This window comes from Hemicordylus capensis, chromosome 1 (assembly GCF_027244095.1).
Source record: "Hemicordylus capensis ecotype Gifberg chromosome 1, rHemCap1.1.pri, whole genome shotgun sequence".
NCBI classification, from domain to species: Eukaryota; Metazoa; Chordata; class Lepidosauria; order Squamata; family Cordylidae; genus Hemicordylus; species Hemicordylus capensis.
The window spans coordinates 70,453,419-70,480,636 of NC_069657.1; the positions used below are offsets into that span (position 1 = coordinate 70,453,419).

At 42.9% G+C, this 27,218-nt stretch overlaps 1 protein-coding gene across 7 annotated transcripts in view; it reads right to left on the reverse strand.

Moving 5' to 3' along the window:
• Positions 1-27,218, reverse strand: part of RMDN3 (regulator of microtubule dynamics 3) — a 60,477-nt gene that overhangs the window by 13,378 nt on the left and 19,881 nt on the right. For all 7 annotated transcript variants that reach the window (XM_053284014.1, XM_053284017.1, XM_053284021.1 and 4 more), the window contains exons 8-9: positions 6,045-6,120; positions 4,964-5,041 (exon numbers count right to left, since the gene is read on the reverse strand). In XM_053284014.1, the coding sequence (XP_053139989.1) occupies positions 4,964-5,041; positions 6,045-6,120 (154 nt within the window). The remainder of the gene's footprint in view (positions 1-4,963; positions 5,042-6,044; positions 6,121-27,218) is intronic.

The window sequence follows — 27,218 nt, forward strand, 5'->3', positions numbered from 1 at the left end:
AGAATAGGTAAAGATGATCTTTGCAACCTCTCCAAGTTATTTAATCTCCATCCAGTCCGCTCGCCTTCACCCTCTTTCCCAGCAGTCTAGCCTGCCTAAAATGCCAATCTCCCCCTCCCTACCTCGTCAAGTGTCCTCTGTGTCCCTTCCCTCCTCTAGCTTGTTTAGAATGTGATTGGTTGCTAGCTGTAACACTGAGTACACACATTCAACACATAAGAGAGCTATCATTCATATACTAGGATTGTTTTAGAATATGAATGGGTGGCAGTGCAGCCAAGCTGCTTTTCACTCTGGCATAGCTCCTGAGCATATGCAGAGTGCAAAAGTGACTTCGGGGCATAACAGCACTCATTTTCCAACTATCAAAGAGAATTGCGAGCTTCTGTGTACAATAACTGGCCCAGTGACCCTTTCTACAGCATGGAGAGTTAGAGGCTGCTGTTCTTCTACTACCACCCCATAAAGCAATGGTGTCACAAATCTGTGCTTATAATTATACTATTTGATGTTCAGTTTAAAAACAACAACAACAAAAAAATACTGCTAAATTAAACTGTCAGCATGTTTGGTTCCACTAAAAGAGAGAGAGAGAGAGAGAGAGTGTAAACTGAAGGTGCTGTTCTATTGCCTGGATCACCCTCTTTGTACAATAATATTAATTTCCTTCAATAGTATCAACTATATGCTTCCAGTGGGTAAAAATCAACTTCTGGTCAAAAGAACTGTTGATTAAGGTAACATTTCATTAAAATGTGAAACCTGACTGACTGGCTCGGTGGCTGCAAGCCTCTTGCTGTATTCTAAATAGACTTTGGGAAGTCACTGGCATTGACTGGGGTGGTGGTGGTGGGAGAAACCAGGGGAAATATACAGACCAAGTTAGTCATGACTCAGTCCCACTGTACACAAAGGAACTTAAGTTAGCCATCACTAATGTGTGTCATTTATTTCAATGGTAGCTAAGTCATGACAACCTAATCCGACAACTGCTCAAAGTTTGATTTATTATATTTATACTCTACTTTCCCTGACAAGATTGGCTTCCCAAATGGCTTACTTACACAACTAACACACACACAGAGATACAATCATAAACAGAATATGAGAGAGTATGTATGGCAGAGTCCTTTGGTCCCTGTCAATTGCTGATATAGTTCAGGTTCCCGCCTCTTCCTTCTAGAGCAGAGGTTCCCAGACGTTGTTGGACTACAACTCCCATTAGCCTTCAGATGTTGTGGCTGGAGACCCAAGGCTGGGAACCCGCTGCCCTAGAGGGAAGAGGGCTTACTGAGTTACAGAGGCACTTCCCGAGGACATGCTGATGGTAAAGGCGAGAACCCACAGAAGCAGCCCCTCTGCTGATCCTTTGCAGACTCTTCTGGTCTCTGGCAGTTGATGGTGGGGCTATCAGGCTTAGCTTTAATATAATGAGATGGTCCTAATCAGTTTGGTCCATGTGCTTTTGACACAGAATTTCATTTGTATCCACACCATTGGGGTCTAGTCATTAAGGGCAGGGGGCTGTGCCCCCCTCCCCCAAGCATACAAATGCACATGTTAAGAAGGGAAACTTAAAGCCTAATCCGTGGGGTGTGTGTATGTGTGGAGAGCGAGAGAGAGAGCATGTGCGAGAGCGAGCGAGTGAGCGAACGCAATTTTCTCTGAAGAGAAGGGAGCTTGCTTCAACCTCTCCTCACTGTTACTGGAGCCTCCTCACTCCTATGATTGGCCAGAAGATATGCCAGTTAAGCTATCCTGTCTTCTGATTGTTTGGGGGCACCTCTAAACATTGACCACCACCCTGAAGGGAAAATATATATACACAGGCTGACTGCAACAGTCTGAATTTTTTTTCAAACCCCCGCCCCCCCCACCCCCACCCGAAAAAAAATGTAAGAATAAATACAAAGGCTGATTGCCACAGCCTCTGTATTATTATTTTTAAACTTTTTTTTCCTCTTGGGAGGGTGGGCAATGCTTAGAGGAGCCCCCAAACAATCAGAAAACAGGATAGCCTAACTGGAACATTTTGTGGCCAATCATAAGAGCAGCAGTGAAGAGGACAGCAGCAGTGAGGAGGGGTTGAAGTAAGCTCCCTTCACTTCAGAGAAAATGGCTCTCTCTTCTGATTAAGCTGTAAGCTTTCCTTCTTGACAAGTACATTTGTTTGCTCGGTTGCTGCCCCCTTGCCCTTACTGACTGACTGTTCCTGCTCAGTGGGGCTTTCTTTGTACCACACCTCCCACTTGAGCTACCCCTTTTCCATTATGTTTCCCAGTGGGGAGGGGTGTCCCTTTTTTCCTGCATTCCTCCCCCATTCTAGTTACCCCTTTCCCCTTCTGTTGCCCAGTGGGGTTTTCTTCCTGCCCCCCACCCACCATTTCCCCTTCTCTTGCCCAGAGCAGTTTTCTTTTTTATTCCTTTCATCCCCTACCTCTCAACTACTCCTTCTCCTTTCTTGTGCCCACTGGGGGTTTCTTTCTTTCTTGCATTCCCCCCCACATCACCCCTTTGCCCTTCTCTCGCCTGACTGGTAGTATTTCTGTGTGGAGTTTTTGCCATGTGCTTGCTATAAGAAAGAAAAAAAAAAAACCTCAGACTCAGGCTTGGCAGCCTGTCCAGCTACAAGCAGTTGCGCAGGTCAGCCTGCAGTGGGAGGGTGTTTTGCACTGGCACTGAATGGGGCGCTTTATGTCCCCAGAAAGCAGAGGGGGGGAGCCCCCAAAGGGATTATTAGCTGGAATGTACTAAAATGAATGACAAGAATGCCAGCTGAAAGCAGTGGGTGCTTCCTGAAGGTCCACTGGAAATACTGGCAGCCATGAATACCAAGCAACATGCCTGGCCTCTATAGGAATAAATGCATTAATTTTTAGTACATCTTTTCATAACAATAAGATATAAAAGCAGCAAAGTAAGGTACATAAAACAGGAAGAATCAAGGGCAGCACAAGAGAGAGCCATCAGTTATTGTATAACTAAGATTATGTCTGGTATCTCTTCTCTCCTACCCTCTGCCCGCCCCCTGCTCCAGTGACCAGCAGCTGCCACTGATCCACATGGAACCGACTGATTTGTGCACACATGGATCATCAGGGTGAAGGCCACAATCCACCCTTCAGCATGCTAAAGGCTTTACCATAACACTCCCTTTGCTTCCGCTGTTTACTCCACTGAGAAATGTGAAGCATATGGCACACTTCTTCTAATACCTGCAACAGTTTGTGATAAAGGAGCAGAAGAAAAAAACACACACATGCAAGGGATTATACAGTTACACTGCGTGCAGAAGCCCTGGAGTGCTCCAAAGTATCCTTAATCACATCCATGTGTGTTCAAAAGAACAGAGCACAATTGTTTTTACTGGAGCAGAAATAGGGGGAAAGTGAAAGCATGAGATTGCCTGCAACTGGTGCTTTTCTTTCACGATCCCTTTGTGTCCAACTTCCCTTGCCCCCCACAGTGACCAAAACACTAAATCAAGAGTTTCAGACTATCCATTCTCTTGGGTTTCTCACAACCTGGAAGACCTGCTTTTAGCAAAATAACATTTTCCCCAGCTTGGAGGAGAAAAGAAAGAAGAGAGGGCAAAAAGTTACAGATCATGAAGAGCATATTACTGATTCAGGAGGGAAATACAAAATACAGAGGGATAATAAGTTATTTTAAAGCCATCTACTGATGCAAAACGGCAGTTATGCTTCAACAGACGGTACAAGCATTACAATTCTAATGTGTTCGATTAAAGGCAGTCTCTTAAATTTTGCAAATAATGGCTCACAATTTTATACACAAACATTTTGTCTTAACTGCATGTGGCCAAAATCAGGACTAGGTCAGTCATACAGAAACACAATGTGGGTAATTTCTTACAACATAATTATAGCCACAGCAGAGCAAAACACAGGTCAAGGCAGCAATTGGCATGATCAGCAGAAAGCAATCACACTATAAATGCCTGTAGTCATCAGCTACCCTCAACCATCTGCCATATGGAACAAAATCCATTTTGGGCAGCTTTGGGAGCAAAGTCCTACAATGCACAAGTACCTTTTCCTCATTAGTGTTGGACTTGTTCCAGATGTCAGTATATACACATTTTAAAGTATTTCTCTTGTGCAAAATCCAGATTAAATTTTTATTAAGTATCATTGAAATAAATGAGACATGACTAACTTAAGCCCCATTAATGTCACTAATTAAGCTGGTCTGGATCAGGGCTGCACAGCTTCGGTTGGACTCCAATTCCTATTATTCCTGACTACTGGCCACTGTGGCTGGGGATGGTGGGAGTTGTAGTCTAAACACAGCTGGAGGGCTGACTGAATCCTCCCCACTGATTCTCCAAATCAGCATCCCACATTACCTAGGGGGACCCTGTTTTGCCACTAACTAGGACCCTGGATCCTAGTTAATGTACTCGCTGGTGCTTAGAATCCTAGAATGGTGTCAATATCTTTGGACCACTGAATAGTGTCAGATGCCACCGGCCTCCAATATCAAGAGTGTGTAGGCAACTCTGCATTTCCACAAAGATTCTCATTACAAAGGTTCCTAGGTGCTAATTTACCTTATTCTTAACCCACAAGTTATGTTGCCACAGATCAATGCTGCCTCTGCAATATGAGTCACCACGATATAGAAAGTAGTAAGAAGAAGGGGTGCAGGCCAGATTCTTTCTTTTAATCAGGAAGAACGTGGCACACAAACACTGCAAATGCATCCATCTGCAACAAGGCAAGTGCAATACTTCAAGTCCCTGCACAAACCAACCAGTGAAGCAGACCATTTCTGTGAAGATTTTATCAAGGGTTGGATGTTGCATAAAGGAATCCGGAGAGTTAAACACAGAACAACCCTAAGGCATTCAAGAGGCATAGTTTATTGTGTCTAGATGGGGAATAATTTAGCATAAATGTCCTGTGGATTCCAGAAATACATACTGAAGAAAAGAATTTACCTGGTAACACCACCGGCCCAGGAGATAGAAAGATTTGGGGTCATCTGGTTTCAGAGCAATTGCTTTGTCTATATGTTGCTAAAGAGAAGTATAACAGAGTTCATTCATTCATTCATTCAAGCACAAACCACAATCAGTAAATTAAACTCAGAAGGCTGCAGTTTGAGGCAAACCTGTGATACATCTTGTACTATAGTGCATACATCTTATATGTAAGCAGCCTGCTTATCCAGGCAGAAGCAGTAAACCTATCAAAGACTAATACAGCAGCACTTGCTAATACCACAGTCTACTGAAGCATAAAAGACCCCTTCCCATTACACTGCAACCTCCTTAAGTTGTGTCTTAAAATCTCTTAAGAAACAAAGAAGGTGTTTTCCCACTTCAGCTTTTTAGAAATGCCTCCTTCCCTTTAATACTTTTACATGTGCACACATGCAGTGTCTGGGTGCTTCTTCCCTACTGGGGAATCCCACATCACCAGAGAACATGTGTTAAACCAGCTGTTACATGGGAGATCCCACTGTGTGGGTCAGTGGTGGTGGTGGTGGTGGTGGTGGGTGGGTGGGTGGGTGGGTGGAGTCCCATGTGACTGTCCTGCCTATACAGTTGCTTCTCTCACACATATGCTCCAGGAGTGCAGGAGTGGCAAGGAGAGTGAGCCACAATCACCTCAGCCAAAGTTTTATTGGATAGCCTTAGGCAAGCCACCATGATAACCAACTGCAAATCCACTTTGCAATTCAAATATTATCCTGCCACTCTTGGTCCTTCCTACCGTGCTCCCAAGCCTTGTCAACACAATATCCTGCCTTTCCCCCTTGCAATGGGGCAAGGAGGCACCTTTTAAAGCGATGGCTCTCTTATATTTAGCCATCCCTATTCAACCCACCACAGTGTCATTCCCAGTGGTTGCTGCTGGAGTCTCCTCGTGTTTCTTTCTTTGGGACAGGAAACTATTTCCCTAGTCCTTTTGCTGTGCGAACAGCTGTGAGAACTTTCTTGGTCAAAGTATTCATATATGCGAAAGAGTAAAATAATAAATAATTTGAAATGCACACGTACGTGAAGTTCCACTCACCTTAAAGATGTGCCCTGCTTGAATGCGTTTCTGTATGCTTTCGTGTTCTGAGAACTGGCCACAAAGAACAGCATACCTGGAAGTTACCACAAGTCTAAATGTTAGCACACTTGCTGTCATTCCTGGCTTTTCAGTGGTATTTATTTTAGATTTCTAAAAGTAAAATAATATAAACACAATATCTTCTCCAAGGAAACAGATGCATTTTATGGATGGGGAAGCTAAAGCATAGAATTGCAGCAATTTCCTCATATAGTAATAAAAGCATTGCAGAAAAGGGAACAGGAACACCACAAAGGTAACAAATAAGTTCAAGATGGACTACTACTGTCCTTTATTTTACCACTTTTTAAAAAATGAAAAGGGAATTGAGGTTTTCTTATAGATCTTCCAACAAACAGAAATAGATTTGGCCAATATTAACCAAACAAACCAATTTGATGATGTCTGTAGAAGTCTAAACACAGTCCATCACTTAGTTCTAGCAGATATGTTGACACATTCAGCTTAAGATTATTTGACTTGGTCTTATTAAGAATGTCAAAGAAAAAGGTCCACAGAAGAAATGTACTATTCTCGGCAAAGTCAGAAACATGCGACTTCTGAGGCTAACCTCAGAAGAAGAGAGGATTGGGGAATGATCCTGGTTAGAAAAATCATGAAAACCATTCTCTTACAGGTTTGCTGTTCACTTGGTAATGAAAGAATTTACCAACTAAATCCTAACCATGTTTAATAAGATACAGACACTACACATTTTTAGAAACCGTTCTCCTGTGGATCAGTCATGTTATAAGCACTCAGTGTCAAGCAACTGGAGCTGGGAAAGAGTTTATTTGGTTAGGAGATTTCTGAAAATGTTCTTATACAGAATACAAAACTGCTTGTGTCTGAGCATGTACATTTATGCAATATTTGGATGCCAGTAATGAGCATAGCTCTCAACTCTGTGCTAAAGCCAGAGCTGGAAGGAGTGCACTCTTTCAGTACTTGCAGCTCTGTTTTGGCAGCAGCAGAAGTCCCACTGTCTTCCTGGGGGCTTCTTTTCCTGGGAAGACACATACCAACAGCAGCAGATGACAGAGATATTGAGCATATCACTGCACATGGTCGTGGCCATTTCTTTCAGTTTAAATGGATGCTTACAATTTTATTTAAGAAGTTCTATACTCCTGCTGTCCAAACAAAATTATCTTCAAGGTGGCTTACAAAACTAGAGCTGAAGCCAACAAAATCAGCTAAGATAAGCAACAGGGCAGTAGCCACATAAAGGGGCAATAAAATGGATCAAAAATAGTCCCACAGTTATACTGCAAAAGCTTGAAAAAAGCAGAACAGATTTTACATGAGTCCTCCAGATAAACATGTCTGGGTGAGGCATTCTGTAACTGACACAGAAGAGACCCTGTGCCTGGTAGTCATCTACATAACTTCCAAAAGGTGGGATCAGATCACCCAAAGCAGGGCTTCAACAAACAGGCAGATCCCAGACAGGGAGGGTATTCCCACAATCAGCTGAAATTGGGCTAAGGGAACCTAGCCCGATTTCGGCTGATCGTGGGAGCCGCCAGGCTCACAGGCGAGCCCGGTTGCCTCCCGGTGGTTAACCCACCTAAGTACGCCTCCCCTTAAACCGGGTTTGGGAGTGAGCGCTCTGCAAACCCATTTTTTAAAAAAATAGTGAGTAGCTGTGGCGCAGCTCCGCACCTACTCATGAGTAGACCCCTGGCGGAAAGGCGGAAAGCCACCTCCCGGCTCCGGGGGTCTCTCCAGCATGCCCTGAGCGCTCGCGCAGGGCATGCTGGAGTTTTGGGGGGCCGATCGGCCCCTGCTCCCCCCAGCACCCGCTGGCTCCGTTACAGAGCTGGCAGTCATGTGGGCGGCCAATTTGGCCTCCCAAAACAGACTGTCTGCTTGTGTGTGGGGAGAGCGGGCTAAGCCCGCTCTCCCCGCTCACCCTTAGAAACCGGGTCTCACTGATCATGTGACCCGGCTCTGAGCCTTGAGACACTCTGGCCACAGACCACTGCAGAAGCTTAAAACCAGCACTTTGAATGACTGTAAGCCAGTGAAGATCTTCAACACTGACCAATGTTTTTATGTCCCAGCAGAGGGCAGGGGAAGCAGGTTTGGGCTTCTGAAATACACTGGCCAGGGCCCAAAAGGGCTTGGGTGAGCAGGAAGCATCTCTGCATGCTCATGGGATGGGGTCACCAATTCTTCTCCCTGGCTGCATCCCTCTGCACCACATCAGATCCCTGACTCTCAGAAGTGTAAAACTCTGCAGTGGGGACCAGAAAAGCCTCACTATATACTTGGAACCGTTGATGTAACCCTTGAGTCCCCAGCCATGATCTGAAAGGCACCGCAGAATAGCAAGAAGATTGACTTGGGAGTAATAAACTAGCCAATAAGAGACTTTGCAGTGCAAATTCTGCAATGCAATATGGAAGAGAAAACTCTGCTCTTGACATTTTTACCAAAGATGCAATACTGTTTAATAAACGAGGACAACTCCTAGGGGGATAAAATCTGGATCAAGTTCTGATAAGAGTGTCTGTTCTCTATACTGTAAGATGGAAGTCTGGAGGAGGAGGAACAGTCAATAACACAAACAAGGAACTTTAGTTTGGCACAAAAGACAGCTTCCAATCTCTTCCCACAAGAATTAGAAGTAAGTTAGACATCAATAATCACTTTAAATGTTAACAGCAGACACATTTAAGCCCCCAAATTCATGCAGATTTTGCATCTTTTTAAAAAATGCAAGAGAGGTCATAAAAGGGGAGGCACAATAAGATATGAAGGTTCCATGGAGAAAAGAATTCGACCACATCTCTAAAAGTGTGGGTGAGACAAAATAGGGTAGCTTTCCTATTAAGGCCCAGAGAATGGGCTGAAGGAATATAAGGCAGTTATATTACTGAAGCTAAGCAGGCCTGGTCTTATAACCTGCCTGGATGGGAGACCAGTGGGGACCATACGTAAGCTACTCTGAGGTAACCGTTTGTGAAATAAGTATATCTGTGACGATGTAGTGAATAGCATTTGCAGGCAACTTACTGCCTTACAAGTATATAGTTTCCCTCTGGCATTTTCAACTTGCTTCTTTTGCAAAATGTATTCTACCATTTGCTAGCCACCAAGAGGAAGAAGCAGCAAGGCACAGCAGTGCAACAGCACCCCACTGTGCTCAGCCCGCTTCTGGCACAGACAGGTCACCTGGAATGGTCTACATGTTGTCAAACCTACCTGCAGAGCGACAGAACCTAGGAAGTGGTCCATTACAAAGAAGTGGAACAGGAAAACAGACAACTCCTGAAAACGAATATTATCAGTATGCTGCATTCTATCTCAAATACACTCTGTGAAATTAACCCAGCCCAAGTATAGGAATGGAGGGTTAGTTTGTGTTTGGGATTTGTTCCATTTCAGTGGGTTCTACACTAATATTTTTAGAGGATTACTTTGTTGCTGGGATTAAATCTAGTGACATTTGCCCCCAGACTTCAAAACACAGTGGGATAGATATCCTGCTAATTAACTGTTTTGAGCTCTGGCATATTTGGTTGCTCAGCAAATTCTTTTAAGCACAGTCATCTACAGCTTTGTATAATTCAGGCTGAACTACTGTGTTCGATTAGTCCTTACTCTGAACAGGATACATAAAGATAGAGCTTCTGGTTTAACAGATTCCGTGACTGGGGACTCTATGAACAATTATCAGGCCAGAGTGTACCACCTATGGGTGACATGCTATCAACAAATATCATTAGGGGAACTTCATCCCTCAAAACTATCCTGCCTGTTGAGCTTCTGAGCACTTGCTGATGGCAATGGGAAAGAACAATGCAATGTGAACAGAAGAAATGGGTTAGAGCCCCATTCTGTAGAGATGCAATTGTGGCCTTCACAAGACAGATCCCATCTTTTGCAAGGGTCAATGGTTCACAGGCAGAGCACACGCTATCCATCTCAAAGATGCCAGACTTAGTCTCCAGTCCAAAAGGATCTCAAGTAGCAGAGTTGTGAAAGACCTATGTTGGAATGAGTTAACCGCTAAGTAGAAGAGCACATGTCCAAGGGGAAGGGCCATAAGGCAGTACTAAGCACATGCTTTGTCACCTTAAGTGGTGCAGCGGTGAAATGCTTGACTAACAAGCAGAAGGTTGCCGGTTCGAATCCCTGCTGGCACTATATCAGGCAGCAGCGATATAGGAAGATGCTGAAAAGCATAATCTCATACTGCGCGGCAGGAGGCAACGGTAACCTCCCACCACCACCCCGCACTGTATTCCACCAAAGAAAACCACAGGGCTCTGTGGGCGTCAGGAGTCGAAATAGACTTGACGGCAAACTTTACCTTTAAACACATGCTTTACTGGCTCCAGACTCAATCCCCAACACCTCCAATTAAAGGAGCTCAGGCAGCAGCGCTGAGAAAGATCCCTGCCTGAGGCTTGTGAGAGCTGCTGCTAATCCAAGTCAACAGGACTAGTTTAGATGGACAAAAAAATAATACACTCAACATTTGGTAGCTATTCCAGAAATAATCTGGGGAAGGAGGAGTGGGTGCGGAGTTCTGGGATTGAAAAATAAAGGAAATTTTGGGCCTCTGCATGCTTTGATATGATGTGTGTCTTGTTTGTGTGCACCTACCTACAAAAATCACCTTAAGTGGCACAGCGGGGAAATGCTTGACTAACAAGCAGAAGGTTGCCAGTTCGAATCCCCACTGGTATGTTTCCCAGATTATGGGAAACACCTATATCGGGGCAGCAGCGATATAGGAAGATGTTGAAAGGCATCATCTCATACTGTGCAGGAGGCAGCAATGGTAAATTCCTCCTGTATTCTACCTACCATCATGGGTGTTCTAAATGAATTAATACCGTAAGGCTCCACAAACATTGCAATACTAAATAAAAGTGTGCTGATAGCTACAAGCCTGAGAGCAAGAAAATGGGGGAGTGGGTGACAAAATGGCATATGCGGTTCAATGTAAGCAAATGTAAAGTAATACATATTGGGGCAAAAAATCCCAACATATACGCTGATGGGATCTGAGCTGTTGGTGATGGACAGCTCATTGAAAGTGTTGACTCAGTGTGCGGCAGTTGTGAAAAAGGGGACTGAAAATAAAAATGCTAATATTATAATCTCCTTATATAAATCTATGGTACAACCATATCTGGAATACTGCGTACAGTTTTGGTAACCGTATTTTAAGAAGGATATTGTAGAACTGGAAAAGGTGCAGAAGAGGGCAACCAAGATGATCAGTGGCTTGGAGCACCTTCCTTAAGAAGCTAGGCTACAGCATCTGGTGCACTTTACCTTGGAAAAGAGGCAACGAAGGAGAGATCTGATCGAGATGTTTAAAATTATGCAAGGAGTGGAGAGGGTGGACAGAGAGAAATTTCTCTCTCTCTCTCACAACACTAGAACCAGGGGTCACCCCATGAAACTGAAGGTTGGGAAATTTAGGACCTACAAGAAGACGTACTTTTTCACACAGTGCATAATTAATCTCTGGAATTCTTTGCCATGGGATGGCCACCAGCTTGGATGGCTTTAAAAGGGGCTTAAACAGATTTATGGAGGGCGAGTCTATCAATGGCTACTTCCAGCCTCAGAGGCACGATGCTTCTCAATACCAGTTGCAGGGGAGCAACAGCAGGAGAGAGGGCATGCACATACCTCTTGCCTGTGCGATCCCCAGAGGCATCTGGTGGGCCACTGTGTGAAACAGGATGCTGGACTAGATAGGCCTTGGGCCTGATCCAGTAGGGCTGTTATGTTCTTAAGTCAGGATGTTTTCTGTGGTGGCATCACAAGTTCCTGGAGATTTTTCAAGAACGCTGCAAACATCCTCTTATTCAGATGGCTTTTAACTTGAATAGTTGGCTTTAACTGTTGCTGTTTATTGATGTTATTAATGGCATTTTATGTCTTTCCTATATTTTAATGTTAAATCAAGTCTGTGTTTTAGATGTATTGCTATTTTTGTAAGTTCCTTTGTATAAACCTGCTTTTTAAGCACATGGGCAACAGGCTAATAAGTATTTTCAAAAAAGAAAGTGTAAGTTCATGGGTTCATGTCAGATTCTAAGTCATCGTAGTCAGGAATTCTATAAAAAACATTAGGCGGTTATAATGAAGGTTATTAGAATAGTACTAAGATTAGCTTGATCTTAAAAACAAAGTTTTACAAGGTTGTTTAATCAAGAAAATGTTTAAACATAAACCCCAGGTAAACTCACAAACCTTCATATAAACACAGTTAATTACATCCACACTTATCCTGAAGGCAGGCACTAGGAAACTAGATTCCCAATAATAGCATTCACTATAACTGCTTGTAAATCTAATGGTTCTCAGAAGACACTTTCAATTTCTAGTGCTAGTGGCAGCAATATTAGCAGTTTAACAAGAACTTGTCAGCAGTAGTAACTTTGGGGAATCTGGAATGAGCACCAAAGAACATTTGGGCTACAGTTCTAGGTGCTCTTACTTGGGAGTAAGTCCCACTGAACTCAGCTGGGTTTACTTTCAAGTAAGTATGCAAAGAATCAGCAAATAACTTTCCTGTTCCTTCCTCTCCCCAGTTACTGCATGGGGTAATCAGGAAGTGTCAAGCTGTGCAGAAACTCACTTTGCTTATTAACAGTGAGGAGTGTCAGAGACAAGAAAATGAGTCAATCTGGTCAGGGTTAAGGAACTGGATACATCACACTTCTCCCACTAGTTCCAATGGAGTTAGTCTCCTTGGAAAATAAATAGGGCAATTTTCACAGTTCCATTTGTCATCCATCTCCCCTGCTGCTATCCCACAATTCAAAGACTGTCAATGTCGATGTCTCAGAACTTGGAGCACTGCCACACATCTCAGAGCTGAGCAGATTCTCATGACCTTGGCCAGCTGAGAAAACAGAACCAGCCACCTAGGAATGAAAGGCGATACACATACATGTCTACCTCACAACCCACAGCACAACCATATGCCTTACTTGCAGTCATTTCCAGCAAGAAGTTGAGCACATTTATGGTCAAGGAAACGCTGACTCCATGATAGATTGAGACCACCAGCAGTCACATGGTAGGCACTTAAAACCTCGATCTATGGCAAAGAGATTGCCCGATTTATCACTCCCACCAACACATACTGTACATCCTGCAGTTGGGAGAGATTTATGTTTTTAATTCATGGTGTTTTTATCCTGGCCTTCCTCCAGGAAGCTGAAGGTGCATACACGGCTCTTTTACCACCCACCCGCTTCCACCCCCAACAATCCTGTGAGGTGGATTAAGCCAGAATTGGCCAATTGCACTATGGTCACTCAGTGAACTTCGCAGCTGAGTGGAGATTTGAACCTGTGTTTCCCCAGTTCAGGTCTGACACAGATCATTACATTGTAATCAAGAGGTGACAGGCAGACAGTTGGCTTAGTTACAGGGGCCATTAGTAAACTTTTAAGCAGTCATGGGACAACTTATAGTTGTCTTTATTCACTCTGATTCCTATAAGGGAAGCAAGGACATCTATCCCCCACATCTTCCTTTAAGATATTGTTGATAGCATTTCTAGTTGCACTTCACCAAGAGATTGCAGTAGAATAACAAAATACTGCATGCAGGTTAATCAGTCTTCCATCACCCACTTAGACTATGAGAGAATCAACAGATCAGAACATTATTGAAATCCAACTAGGAATATGAAAAGGAGCAATGAACAAAACCTACATTCTGTACATCATTAAGTACATAAGGTCTCCTGTTTTTAATAATCAGGAGTTGAATTTCCTAGAATGAGAAGCATTCACAACTGTACCATGGTGTACAGATGTTTTAAAAGCTAAACAGTCATCGTGAAGCCACTATTCATTCAGACTATCCCAGCATTCAGCACTCAACTGATTGCCTGTAGAAAGTAAAAAATTGCCACCCACCATCACAGCATGTGAGATTGTTCGCTGCAGGGGGTCAGGGGAGAGAGAAATCATACCCTCAGTTGTGATGAGAGCAGGGGGTGTGGTGAACCAACCCTGCAATATTCATTTTCAAGACTGATTGGGGTTTTAAATTCCACTCCATCTGGAAATTCCACATTCATTATTTTGTTCTTGACAACTTCACCTAAGGGATTCCATTTTGAAAGCAGTGGTTATTTGAAAGGGACTATGAATTAAGTGGAATCTCTCTTTAAAAAAAAAAAGATCTTGTGCCTATGGCAACTGCTTAAAAAATAACTGCCCCTCCTGCAAATAGAGATAAAAGAACCTTTTCTAAGCTTGTATTATCCTCTATTAGAGACTGAACAGAAAGATCAAAATCTCATAATGGTGAAAAGGGAACAAAATTTATAATGAGTGATCCCTTAACGAGAAGTATGGCTCTTTGCAAAAGGCTTGAATTTATGGGGCAGGGGGCATTACAAAATGGCAAAACAGTAGCATCTCACATTTTGGAAACTTTCAAGAACATCTGAATGACCCAGAGGAAAGTGTTGTTTGTGGCAGACCCGTATAAGAGCTGGTAGCTTTAGGAAAATTGAAATCAAGGTGATACAAGCCATTTTAGGGCCAAGCTACATAGGACACAAGATCCATACTAAATCTTCTCAACTCATTCACTTCCAGCCCTTTAAAGCAGCCATGGCACCGCCCCCACCCCCAAGCTTGATAAGAGCAGCCGCATGGCATGTGCATACATGTATGTGTAAGCTCTCTTTCCCCTGGTCTAATCCTACCCCTTGCAAAGCCCTTTAGTGAAAGACAGAAGTAGTGAAGGTGGTATTGAAATAAGAAGCATTTAGACACATGGTTTGGTTTCTACTATATTCCCCTTTCTGCCAATTACTGAAGAAGATTTAAAATATTAGCACATCTTTTATTGCATACGAGTTTTTGCTCTAGCAAAAAAGCAGGCTTGCTCTCCCCATTCTGTCTACAAGGTCAATCAGTGAAGGAAGGAATTTAAACTGACTTATAACCACTGTTCCCTCTAAGGCAGGGATCCTCAACGTTGGGCCCCCAGATGTTCTTGGACTTCAACTCCCATAACCTCCAGCCAAAGGCCACTGGGCCTGGGGATTATGGGAGTTGAAGTCCAAGAACATCTGGGAGCCCAACGTTGAGGATCCCTACTCTAAGGTGCGTGTGTGCACATGTGCACAAGCCCCAGACCCCCCACGCAGCAGTTTCTGGCAGGCACACAGTCTCAGCTGTGCCTGCCACCCAACACCGGATTTCCCCCTCTCCCCAGCCAGGCTGCTACTGACTCCCTCCTGCCCCCAGCCAGGCACAGCGGGCTTTGCCCCCCCTTTACCTCTGAAAGCCCGCTATGCAGTACGGTGGGATGTGGGGATGGGGAGGTGGAAGGAACTCGCGGCTGTCCCCCAGCACGCCACACTGCACAGCGGGCTTTCAGAGGTAAAGTGGGGGGCAAAGCCCACTGTGCCTGTCCGGGGAGGAAGGAGGCAGTGGTGGCTTGGCTGGGGGGGATGGGGCAATGCTTCCTGGCTGGGCAGAGCGGGAAACAGGGTGCTGGCAGAATGTCGAGATGGAGACCTGGGGGGTCAGGGGAGATAAGAAAAGAGAGAGTGAGTGTGTTATGTGTGCACACTGCCTTGATACTACCACCCAAAACAAAATGCTTTCTGCTCATTGATGATAAAAATTAGAGGGAACACTGCTTATAACCTTTTCCTGAAGGCAGACACAAAGCAAACCTGCTGGATAAAAGCAACCACTTCCCTGAAAACTCTCATCTATACCAAGATAAACTTTGAAAGAGTTTCATTTAATCAAGATCTAAGAAGATTAAATTCACTCAGCCATCGAGTTACCCCCCCCCGCCACCCGTTCTGCACATTCAGTTTCATGAAGACCAGTCATTCACAGACCACATTAAAGATTTGCTGGAACCTATTACTATCCAGAGTCAGAAACCAGAGCAATACAGCTCTTAATATGGATATGGTCATATTTTCTCTCTCCCCATCCCCTCCCATGGTACTGTCACTTCTGTTATATTTCTATTTCTCAAAAACACTTTTTTTCAAAATGGTGAGCAAAGAGAACAATTTAGGTGATGTGGGAAATGTCAGCAGTTACTTCGAGCTATAAATCAGAGTTAGCTAGGTTCATGTGTTTACTGTTTGCGAGTTTGCTAAAGTTTTACAACTGCTTGCTTAAATACAACTTCAGAAGTTATTTGAGCAACAGTGCTTCGAGCATAGAAAAACAGCTCTGAGCATAGGAGAAAGCACTTTTCTCCCTTTGATGAAAGTCCAAAGGAAACCATGAAAAATAGATAAGGTGATAATTTAAACATGTTGGATTAGTGAGCCATTTAGAGTTTTATGAAGTAGCTGGCGAATTCAGCAATGACTGGTTTAACACTGAAGAACAGCATGGGTGCAGAAGAAAGGCTTACCCCTTCGCCTCTATGCACAGCAAGATTGGGAGCAGGTCTCTTGGTCATATGCTACCTTTCTATTCCCATCAAAAACAAGTTCCAGAGGGGTAGCTGTGTTACTTGCAGCAAACACATCAAAGAGTCCTGTGGCACTTGAAAGTCTAACAAATTTACTTCAGGAAAAACTTCTCCTGAAATAAGAGTCCATGTCACCAGATGCATTAAGTGATTCTAGGTTATGAAAGTGTCTCCTGAAATCCGTTTGTCAGACTTTAAAGAACCACAGTACTCCATGGGGATTTTACCAAAAACAAGAGTTCACAGAGCCAAGGGAGAGCCAACATTCAAATAAACACAATAGTCCTCAGATCATGTGTCCACCTCCAAGTATGGCAGAAGCAGCTTTTATGCCCAAGGCTCAATCTTATCAGGCACTGGGGAGAAGGAGGAGGATGGAGCAGCTGAAAAGCCCCTTAAACAAGCATACTTAAGAGTGCCTTCTCTCTTATATTCCATCATGATTTAAGAACAACCAAGAGCAATCTCTTTATAGCTATGTGCTGTATTTCAAACAGAAGTGTTGAGGAGTTTTCAGTGGCTGCAACTGTGAATCTCTCTTCTCCAAGAATTCTGCCAAAGTTCAAGCCGTTTTTAGGACACTTCTAAACATCAGCATCTTTGTCAAGCATAGCCACTTGGACGTGGAACATCTCCCAGATCGACATGGTACCATGGGGGTCTGAAGCGACCAATACTGATCCTGCTAGCATGTCTGGACTAGTCTTTATTGTTATGGGGATCAGCACAATTGACATTAGGTCTGCAGGCCTTCAGTGTAGCAGCATATCAGCAAACCAATCATCTGCAAAAGTACTGCGACTGCTAGAGAAAACCAGCATCTTCCTGCCAAAGGAGTTTGGTTAACAGAGATAATTAGGGCTATAGATCTAAGCTCTAAATTCTCTATGCATCTCTGAATGTATATTAACCAGGGGCGTATCTAGGATGGGGCAGGCAGGGCACGTGCCACGGGTGCCACTTTAAGGGGGGGCGCCATTTTGTTAAAAAAAAATTTTTTTTAAATGGCTGCTGAAAACAAAATGGCCACCACACATGCTCAAAGGGCCTCTGTGAGGCCCTAGGCCAGGCCAGGCCTTGCAGAGGCCATTTGAGCATGCACGGTGGCCATTTTGTTTTCAGCGGCCATTTTTTAAAAAAATATTATTTTAAAAAATGGCCACCGCACATGATCAAATTGTCCCTGTGAGGCCCTAGAGGCCAGCGGGGGGAGGGAAAACCTTTGCAGACCCCCCATGCCCCCACGGCCTTTAGAAAGCCCCCTGAAGGGGCTACAGGTAAAAAAAAATTTTTTTTTAAATTGTATGATATAAGACACTGTACACATATTCAGATTGGCACTATGTACAGCAAATCAGGGCTTGTGAATACTGAGCTGAAGCTTATGAGTTAGGATTGTATTCATTTGCTCTTATGATAAGTGAGTTAAATGTGATGTCTTAATAATATGGCTATTAATGGTGAGTTTGTCTTTGAATCAGTGTGAAATCCATAGTATTAAGGCCCACTGGGAGTTTCTTGCTCTCTTTCTCTCATTTTAACTGTCTTTCTGAAAGACTAGAATATATTCCAAGCAGTGACACAGTTTACTCTGCATATCCTTTAATTATTTTCAGAGTTTTTGGAAAAGTCCAATTCTCCATTTAATTTTAAAACTTATGTAATAGTGATACTACAATGCATAGTAGAGAATTAGACAAGCACTTCTGTTTAGTTTTCCAAGTACACCTCCACACAGTATTTGGGTATTTCATGAGCCCCAGCATACTGAAATTTGTAGTTTTCCAGCATTTTTTGGTCTGGCTACGTCCACTGCTGAATAGTTTTTGAAATATTAAAAGATTAATGAGCTTGACTTGTATTTTAGAGCTGATATTATGGTAAAGTTATCTGAAAGATGAGTGTCAGATGTTTGGACAGGGGGAGCAATTTCAGTGCTTGCCCTAGGCGCCATTTTCCCTAAATACGCCTCTGATATTAACTCTTTTCTTTTAATAAGTTTCAATGATCAATGGGTTACCGCCAAATGCTGCAGATCGTGGCAGAGTGCATCAGCCGCTCAGGCATATTATACTAGAGATGTGCACAAACTGAGGTCCATGCACAGGTGTAGCGCCAAACTAGTTCGGACAAGGGGAGAGCAGGATTTTTACCTGCTTTTTTTTTTTTTTAAAGATCCTGCTCCCTTCTCTGCGGCATTGAACTGATGCGATGCTGAACCGTGGTTCGTGCACATCCCTATATTATACTAAAAAAAAATTAGCTACTTATTCAGTTTGCTAAAATACAGGGACAGAATTTAGAAATTAGTTTGGTTATGAACATTTCATGGTGCTGCAGTTTTTCCTGAACATGAAGAGTTTCTTTTGTTCAAGTGAGGCACTTCGTGTGCCAGAACTCATTTAGGTCTGGACTCTGCAGCCATCTTCACATCTTGTAATTGACTCTGTATGTTCAGTCTCAAGAGACAAACAACAAACTTTGACTTCATAAGTAGTCAGCAAATATTTCCAGAACTTCTCCAACTACATAAAGGGCTGATAATGTTGCACCTGCACATTTTCCTCCCTGGAGAGGTCTCTGAAATCCCCTACTGCTCTTGCTGTACTTCCAACATTTCTTTCAATACCAAAGGCTGACGCCAAGGCAAACATGCAACTCCCCCTCTAGATTCTTAATTCACAGAGCAAGTTCCTAAGGAATGCAGAGGCCACAGACATTCTGAAGTGGAAAGGGAATTCAACTGTTTTCCTTCCACTAGGTCTAGGGGAATTCAAATCTCAGTGCCTTAGCACATTAGACAATTCCCATACAGAACAGAACAGAACATAGAGTTGCCCTAGGTCTTGACTTGTGTGCATGTTCCTCTCCTTCTGTGACATGATTAGATATTAGAAACTAGTTCTGGAAGTTATGGGATGGCTTTTGAGACAGCCACACTTACATAGGCCATGTCAGTCATCCGCCTAGTTTTGTTGAAGATAATATGTGTCACGGTGTTGTATCACTCCACCAGAATGTTCCTATTTCAGGAGTAATGCCTGGTGCTGGTATAGACCACAAGCTCAGCCTCTTATTACTTCTAGGTAAGGGAGCTCTGTTATCTTCCTCCAACAGCAAACTGAGCACCAATGAGAGTCTCACTTTTACTGCTGGGGAGCAGGGAAAGGACTGCACAATCAAACTTTTCTCATATGGCAGGGCAAGGCCAAGTGCAGATGGCAGTGCTGTGTGGAAGGGAGTTTCTCCCTCACACTCACCATTCTTGACCACAAGATACTGAGAAGCTGACTGATGGGGAGTCAAGAAAGAATGAGTTCAATTCTTTCCCTGTAGCTAGGACGAATACTTCATAACTCAACGGGAAGTCAGAAATATGTGCACATGTGGGCAGAAAAACTACAGCAGTTCCTCATTCCTCACACAGTCTATCATTCCTAATTCTTAGGTGGCCCAGAAGATAAGGGGTTGAGTACTGCTCACCATATTTGGTTTTTTTCAGGATGAGCATCTGTGAGAAAGAACTCTCCTCTGAGCCTTTGGTAACCATTTTGCTCCCAGCCTCAGATCCATTGATCCTTTCGTACTCCGCCCACCCACCCCTGCAGGCAGACACATCACTGACTGGACAGTTCAGGCCCTTATCTCTAGACAACTAATCTGCAAGTAGTTTAGATATTTTAAAGTAGTTTAGATTGATTTTAAAGTGTCTAACCATAATTGTTTGCCCATCTCATGATGGCTGTATGCTACTAGAAAAGATCTAGGAACAGCGCTTGAGGCACATCTTGCTGCAATAATGAGGACTAGAAACATTTTTTTAAAGCTCCCCCACCCCCAAGTATCTTGGGTCCAGTATTCCCTCTAAAAGGAACTCCCAGAATCCCCAGCTGCAGTGGCTTTTGCTTGAGGATTATGGGAGTTGTAGTCAACAACATCTGAGAATCTCTGTTAGAGGGAACACTGCTTGGGTCATCCAAATAACGGAAGGTGATTAGGCAACCTGATTTTTGTATTCATCTCAATTACAAGGCTAAAATCAGTTTTAAAACAAAATCAATAGAAACTTTGTGCTTTTAAAACGTTTGTTCTCTATACACCAGAGGGTCTATTTACCATTGAAGTTGCAAAGGGGGGGAAGCTTGCCCATCTTTAAACACACACTTTTCTATTGATGTGAAAATATACTAGTTGAGGAAAATATTTGGGGTATGTCAGTTACAAGATGTAAACAAAAAATACTTCGAGTCTATGCAACTGTCTTAACGAAAGAAGACGTCTCATAGTGCAAGTACATTTTGTTCCCAACATACAAAGGAAGAGTTGTCCAATATTTCAGTGACAGCTGAAATAATGATCCACTTTTGCTCCAGCTAATTAGCTATCCTATTTAAATATAGAACTTCACTTTTCTTGGCTCTGCAGCCATAAGAATACTGGGAAATAAAGAGGGGTAATGAGACAAAAGAATGTAATGCAAATATTATCCAGTTATATCCTGCAGCCATTGTGCAGCTGTCCAGTTAGGATAGCTATAAAATGTGCTAAAGAGGAGCCAATAGAAAGAGGAACAAATAAAATATATGAGATTTTATTTGCATCTGAGCAAGCCTTCAGAACCTTACTGGTTCACACCCAAAGTCAGTCTATTCCAGCATCCTGCTTCATACAGCTAACCAGATGCTTCTGGGAAGCCCACAAGCCAGCCATGAAGGCAACAGCCCCTTTGCTCCTGCGCTGCAACTGGGATCCTGTTTTGCCCTGAACCTGGTGATTCTAGATAGCCATCAGGGCTAATTGATGTGACAAAGAAACAGTTGCACCTTATAACTCAAGTCTTCAGCCATCAGATTAACCAGAGGAAGTGGGTTTTCCCTCCTGCAAACAAAGCATCAGTTCAGTTTTCCTTTTAACGAAGGTTTTACAATAGTAGCATTCATAAGCTACCACATGGCAACATAAAATGTTGTGATGAATAAATAAATTGACTACAGGGAAACCTTGCTATTTTATGTATCTGCCGGTGTCTAATTCACACCCGATTTCATTATCCACAGATACTAAAGGGTTAAAACCCACGTATCCACGGTTCCTAGAGGGCCACAAAGGGTGGGAGCTACACAAAGGAGAGTTACACAGATACCAAATAATAGTTAAGTGACTGGAGTTCACTCCTGGCTGCCATTTTGTTAGCATTTGTAAGCAGGATATAAGCAGGAGCCATTTTGTGGCTCTTTTTTTTTTTTTTTTTTTAAAGACATTTCCCCCACAATTCTTGGGGACACTGCTAGCACAAAGAGGGCACGGGAACGCACAGAGCATGGTACATGTTCTTCCCCTCTCATTTTTTCCTCTTTAGTGATTTTGGGGGGCATTGCTGGGCACAAGGAGATTCCGCAAAACATGGTGAAGTAAACCCCCCCCCCCGTTTTCCATTGTTTGACTTTTTTGCCCTTTTTTTCCATCCAGGAAACTAACCCCCTGTTTTCCACAGACACAATGATGCTATTCACATGAACAGCAGAAACTCACAGCCTGGACACACTCGGGGGGCTCCCAGTAATGGACCAACACTTAAGAACATACATAAGAACAGCCCTGCTGGATCAGGCCCAAGGCCCACCTAGTCCAGCATCCTGTTTTGCACAGTGGCCCACCAGATGCCGCTGGAAGCCACAGACAGGAGTTGAGGGCGTGCCCTCTCTCCTGCCATTACTCCCCTGCAACTGGTACTCAGAGGCAGCCTGCCTTTGAGGCTGGAGGTGGCCCACAGCCCTCCAACTAGTAGCCATTGATAGACCTCTCCTCCATGAAGTCATCCAAACCCCTCTTAAAGCCATCCAGGTTGTTGGCTTGTGTGGTGCATTATTGGGGCTCCAGGGGTGGAGTGCCGCAGAGCAGCGCTTCCCTGCGCCTAACCCCTGGAGCTGCAAGGCGAGGTGCGGGCGGCCCACGGGAGAGCCTCCACTCATCTGGGCAGCTGATCTGCCCAGCGGTGGGTGAGTGCTCATCTGCAGGGAGGGTCAGGAAAACCTGTTCTCCCCAAAGACCACCAAGCAGCTCTTCTCACTGATCATGACAATAGCTTTAGTGTCTCATTTCTCGTGGTTTTGTTACTCGTGGTAGTAGGCAAAGAAGTAAACCCCCATGAGTAACGAAGGTTGCCTGTATTTACATGTTCCAATGGGGGAAACATGTTTGTTATTTCTCTGTGTAAACCGCCCTGAGCCATTTTTGGAAGGGCGGTATAGAAATCAAATTATTATTATTATTATTATTATTATTATTATTATTATTTTACACAGTCAGACAGGTGTTATTGACTGGTTTGTTTTATCCAGACATCGAGTCCTTCCCAAGGACCTGGGATGCCAGAATTTTATTGTCAATGTTGTTGCTGTTGTTATAGATATCATCGCAGAATATAGGCTGTTCCCAGTAAAGCTGCTTTTTGTAATTGGCTGATGGTGATTTCTGTGGCCCCTATGGTGTTGAGGTGCTCTTCAAGGTCTTTTGGAACTGCACCCAGGGCACCAATTACCACTGGGATTATTTGGGTCTTTTTCTGCCACAGCCTTTCAATTTCAATTTGTAGATCTTTGTGTTTGGTGATTTTTTCTATTTCTTTTTCTTCTATTCTGCTATCCCGATATTGCTATGTCGATTATTTTGACTTGTTTTTCTTTCTTCTCCACTACAGTTATATCTGGTGTATTGTGTGGCAGATGTTTGTCTGTTTGTAGTCGGAAGTCCCATAATATTTTTACATCTTCATTTTCTTCAACTTTTTCAATTTTATGGTCCTACCAATTTTTGGCTACAGGTAGCTTGTATTTTTTGCAGATGTTCCAGTGTATCATCCCTGCTACTTTGTCATGCCTTTGTTTGTAGTCAGTCTGTGCGATCTTCTTACAACAGCTGATGAGGTGGTCCACTGTTTCATCTGCTTCTTTACAAAGGCAGCACTTGCTGTTTGTGGTTGATTTTTCGACTTTTGCTCTTATTGCATTTGTTCTTAGTGCCTGTTCTTGTGCAGCCTCTGTTTCTTTCTTCAAGTTGCCATTCTTAAGCCATAGCCCGGTCCTGGTGATGTCTGATTTTCCACTTATATTGTGCAAATACTGACCATGCAGAGGCTTATTTTTCCATTTTTCTGCTCGGTTCTTGATTTGTTCTTTCTTGTAGGCCTGCTTTGTTTCATTGGTGTTGAATAGTTTCTCGTTCTTGACCATTTTAAGTGCATCTTCTTCACTGTCCTTGATATATTCTTCAAGGCCTCTTTTCTCCTCCTCTACTGTTTGATGGACTTGCAGCATTCCTCTTCCACCTGAGCTGCGAGGGAGGTATAGCCTATCTACATCATTGTGGGGGTGCAGAGCATGATTGATGGTCATGATTTTCCTGGTCTTACAATCTAGCATCTCTAGCTCTGCCTGGGTCCAGTCTATTATTCCTGCAGTGTATCTGATAACAGGTATAGCCCAGGTGTTTATGGCTTGTATGGTGTTCCCGCCATTGAGTTTGGACTTGAGGATTTTTCTAACTCTCCTGATGTATTCACTTCCAATTTTTCTTTTAACTTCAGTGTGTGCGATGTTATCAGCCTGGAGAATGCCCAGGTATTTGTAATGTTCTTTCTCTTCAGGTTCTTGATGTTGCTTCCATTGGGCAGTTCTATTTCTTCTGTTTTTGTTATTTTCCCTCTGTTCATTATTAATGCAGCACACTTGTCTAGTCCAAACTCCATTGCTATATCGCTACTGAATATACGGACAGTGTTTAGCAGTGATTCGATTTCTGACTGGAACTTTCCATACAACTTCTAATAACAACAACAACAACAACAACTATTATTATTATTATTATTATTATTAGATTTCTATACCGCCCTTCCAAAAATGGCTCAGGGCGGTTTACAAAGAGAAATAATAAATAAGATGGCTCCCTGTCCCTAAAGGGCAAACATTCTAAAAAGAAACATAAGACACACACCAGCAACAGTCACTGGAAGTACTGTGCTGGGGGTGGATAGGGCCAGTTACTCTCCCCCTGCTAAATAAAGAGAATCACCATGGTAAAAGGTGCCTCTTTGCCCAGTTAGATCGTCCATGTACAGCAGATGGTTTATTTTACTTGATGTTTTAGATGTTTGGTATCTGAGGCCTGTTTTGTTTAGTATTTGTGAAAGTGGGGTCATGGTGATTACAAACAATAGAGGGGATAGTGAGTCCCCTTGGAAAATGCCTCTTCTAATGCAAACCTGTCCAAGTGCCTCGCCACTGATTGTTAACTGTGTACTCCACATGCTCATTGCTTTAATAAATATCTGAATGTTTTTGCTGACACCAGTTGTTTCTAAACATTTTAGTATCCACGTGTGAGGCAATGAATCGAAGGCTTTCTTGTAGTCAATCCATGCAACACTTAGATTGGTTTTTCTTCTCCTGAAGTTTTTAAAAATCATTTTGTCAATCAGCAGCTGGTCTTTTGTCCCTCTGGTGTTCGGGCAATTTCCTTTCTGTTCAACTGGGAGCTGTTTGTTAGTTAATAAGTGTTGCATCACTTCATCTGCTATTATTCCAGTTAATAATTTGAACATGGTTGGCAGGCAGGTTATCGGTCTATAATTACTTGGAACTGCACCTTTGGCTGGGTCTTTCATGATGAGATGAGTTTTCCCAGTTGTTAGCCATTGTTCAATATCACCTCCTTGCAAAATGTGATTGAACTGTTTTGATAGTTGTTTATGAAGGCTTGTTAGGTGTTTAAGCCAAAAGCCTTGCAGTTCATCGTCGCCTGGAGCAGTCCAATTTTTAATTTTCTTTGCTCTTTCACTTATTAATTCTGGTGTTATTATTAGATCTTGCATTTGTTGGTTACATTTTTTGACCTCTTTCATCCAGCCTGCTTTTTTATTATAATCTATTGGATTGTCCCATAAGTTCCCCCAGAATTGCACTGTTTCTTCTTTATTTGGTGTTTCTACATTTCTTGCAGTTTCTCCTTCTATGCTTTGGTAGAAACGTCTCTGATTCGACTGGAATTGGAGATTCTGCCTGTGTTGTGTAATTCTGGCTTCATACCTGCTAATCTTCTTTGACACTGCTGTTATCTGCTGCTTTATTATTTCCAGGACTTCTCTAATTTTCCTTGAATCTAGGTGGTATTTTTGGATCAGGTCCTGTTTGGTGTTTTCATTCTTCAGCTTCTTGTCTTTCATATCTTTCAATTTACTAGCATCTGATCTAAGCCTGGAGATTTTATTTTCTAATCTAATCTTCCATTTAGGTGATCTACTGCTTTCTTTTTTTACAGGTCCACTGATCTTATATCCGAGCTCTTGTGTTGTTATTGTTGCTGCACTGTACATTAGTTGGTTTGTTTCTTGCAAATTATTGCTTGTTATTTCTGCAAGTGCAGCATTGACATCTTTTAATGCCTGAGCAAGTTGTTTTTTGGCAACTGTTTTTAGAGCTGGAAGTCGAACCCTGGTGGTTGTTTGGTTCATGTGCTCAGTTATTTTTTGCTTTAGTTCTTGTTGCTTTTCTGTTAAACGGCATTTGGGTTTTTGAGGTGAAGGCAAAGGGTGGTTGCCTGGTTTTGATTTTGAAACAGTTCAGTAACAGTGGCATCCTCGATTTCCAACAGCTCCTCCACCTGTGCCTGAGCAACTGCTTCAGTTGGTGGTAATTCTTCTTCCATATCTTGAGCCTCTGTTGCTCTTTGCAGTTCTTCCAGCTCAACTCCTGTGAATACTTTATTTCTTATTATGTATCTTCTCTGGTCTGCTAGCCTTTGTTCTGTTATTTCTGTATCTGGATGCTTCTCTTTCCAAATGTGGTACATTCTTTTTAAATAACCTCTTCTAGTTGGACTAGACTTGTAATAGCAGATCATTATTTCCTTGTTGGCATTTTTTGTATATTTTTTTCGGTTAAGCGACGTTTCTTCCAGTAACCTTGCAGTCTCCAGCCCTGGTTGCTCAACTGAAGATCCTCCGTCCTGTTGCCCACTTGCCACCAGATGTCCAGGGACTATAGCACCTGGCGCGGTCCTTGTTGACCCGGGCAACGACCGATCCGGTATAGATTTATTAAAGTTACATCTCACCATATTGTTTATGGGAGAGGCACTCTTTGTCTGGCTCCTCTGGTGAGACCTGTCCAGTATGGTTAGACCTCTGGCATAGCTCTCACCTTCCTCAGAGCACACAAGCCCCACAACCACGCCAAGGTAGTGCCTCACTGGGGGCTATTATTATTATTATTATTATTATTATTATTATTATACTGGAAGAGGTACGGAATCATGAAACAATGGTTCTAGAAGCCATATTTAGTCAGCATAACTTGTCTGAAGATTAAATATCTTTCAGCTTACATCTTCATTACATTTATTCAGATTTAACACACACTTTAAAACTTCCTATACAAGAATTATCCCCACATACAATATAATTATAGTTCTGTTATAAACACTGAATTCATGAAGAAGTCATACTGTATTTAAATATTCCACTGTGTGAAAATGGTAAACAAGCTTATTGACATAGACTATGTCAGTAAGGGTTGGGGGACCCTCAGGGACATACTTTCAGGAAGCTGCTGAGGAAAAATGAGAATTGATAAAAGTTGTTCCTCCTGTCTGTGCAAGAGCAATGGTGCTCTTCATGCACAA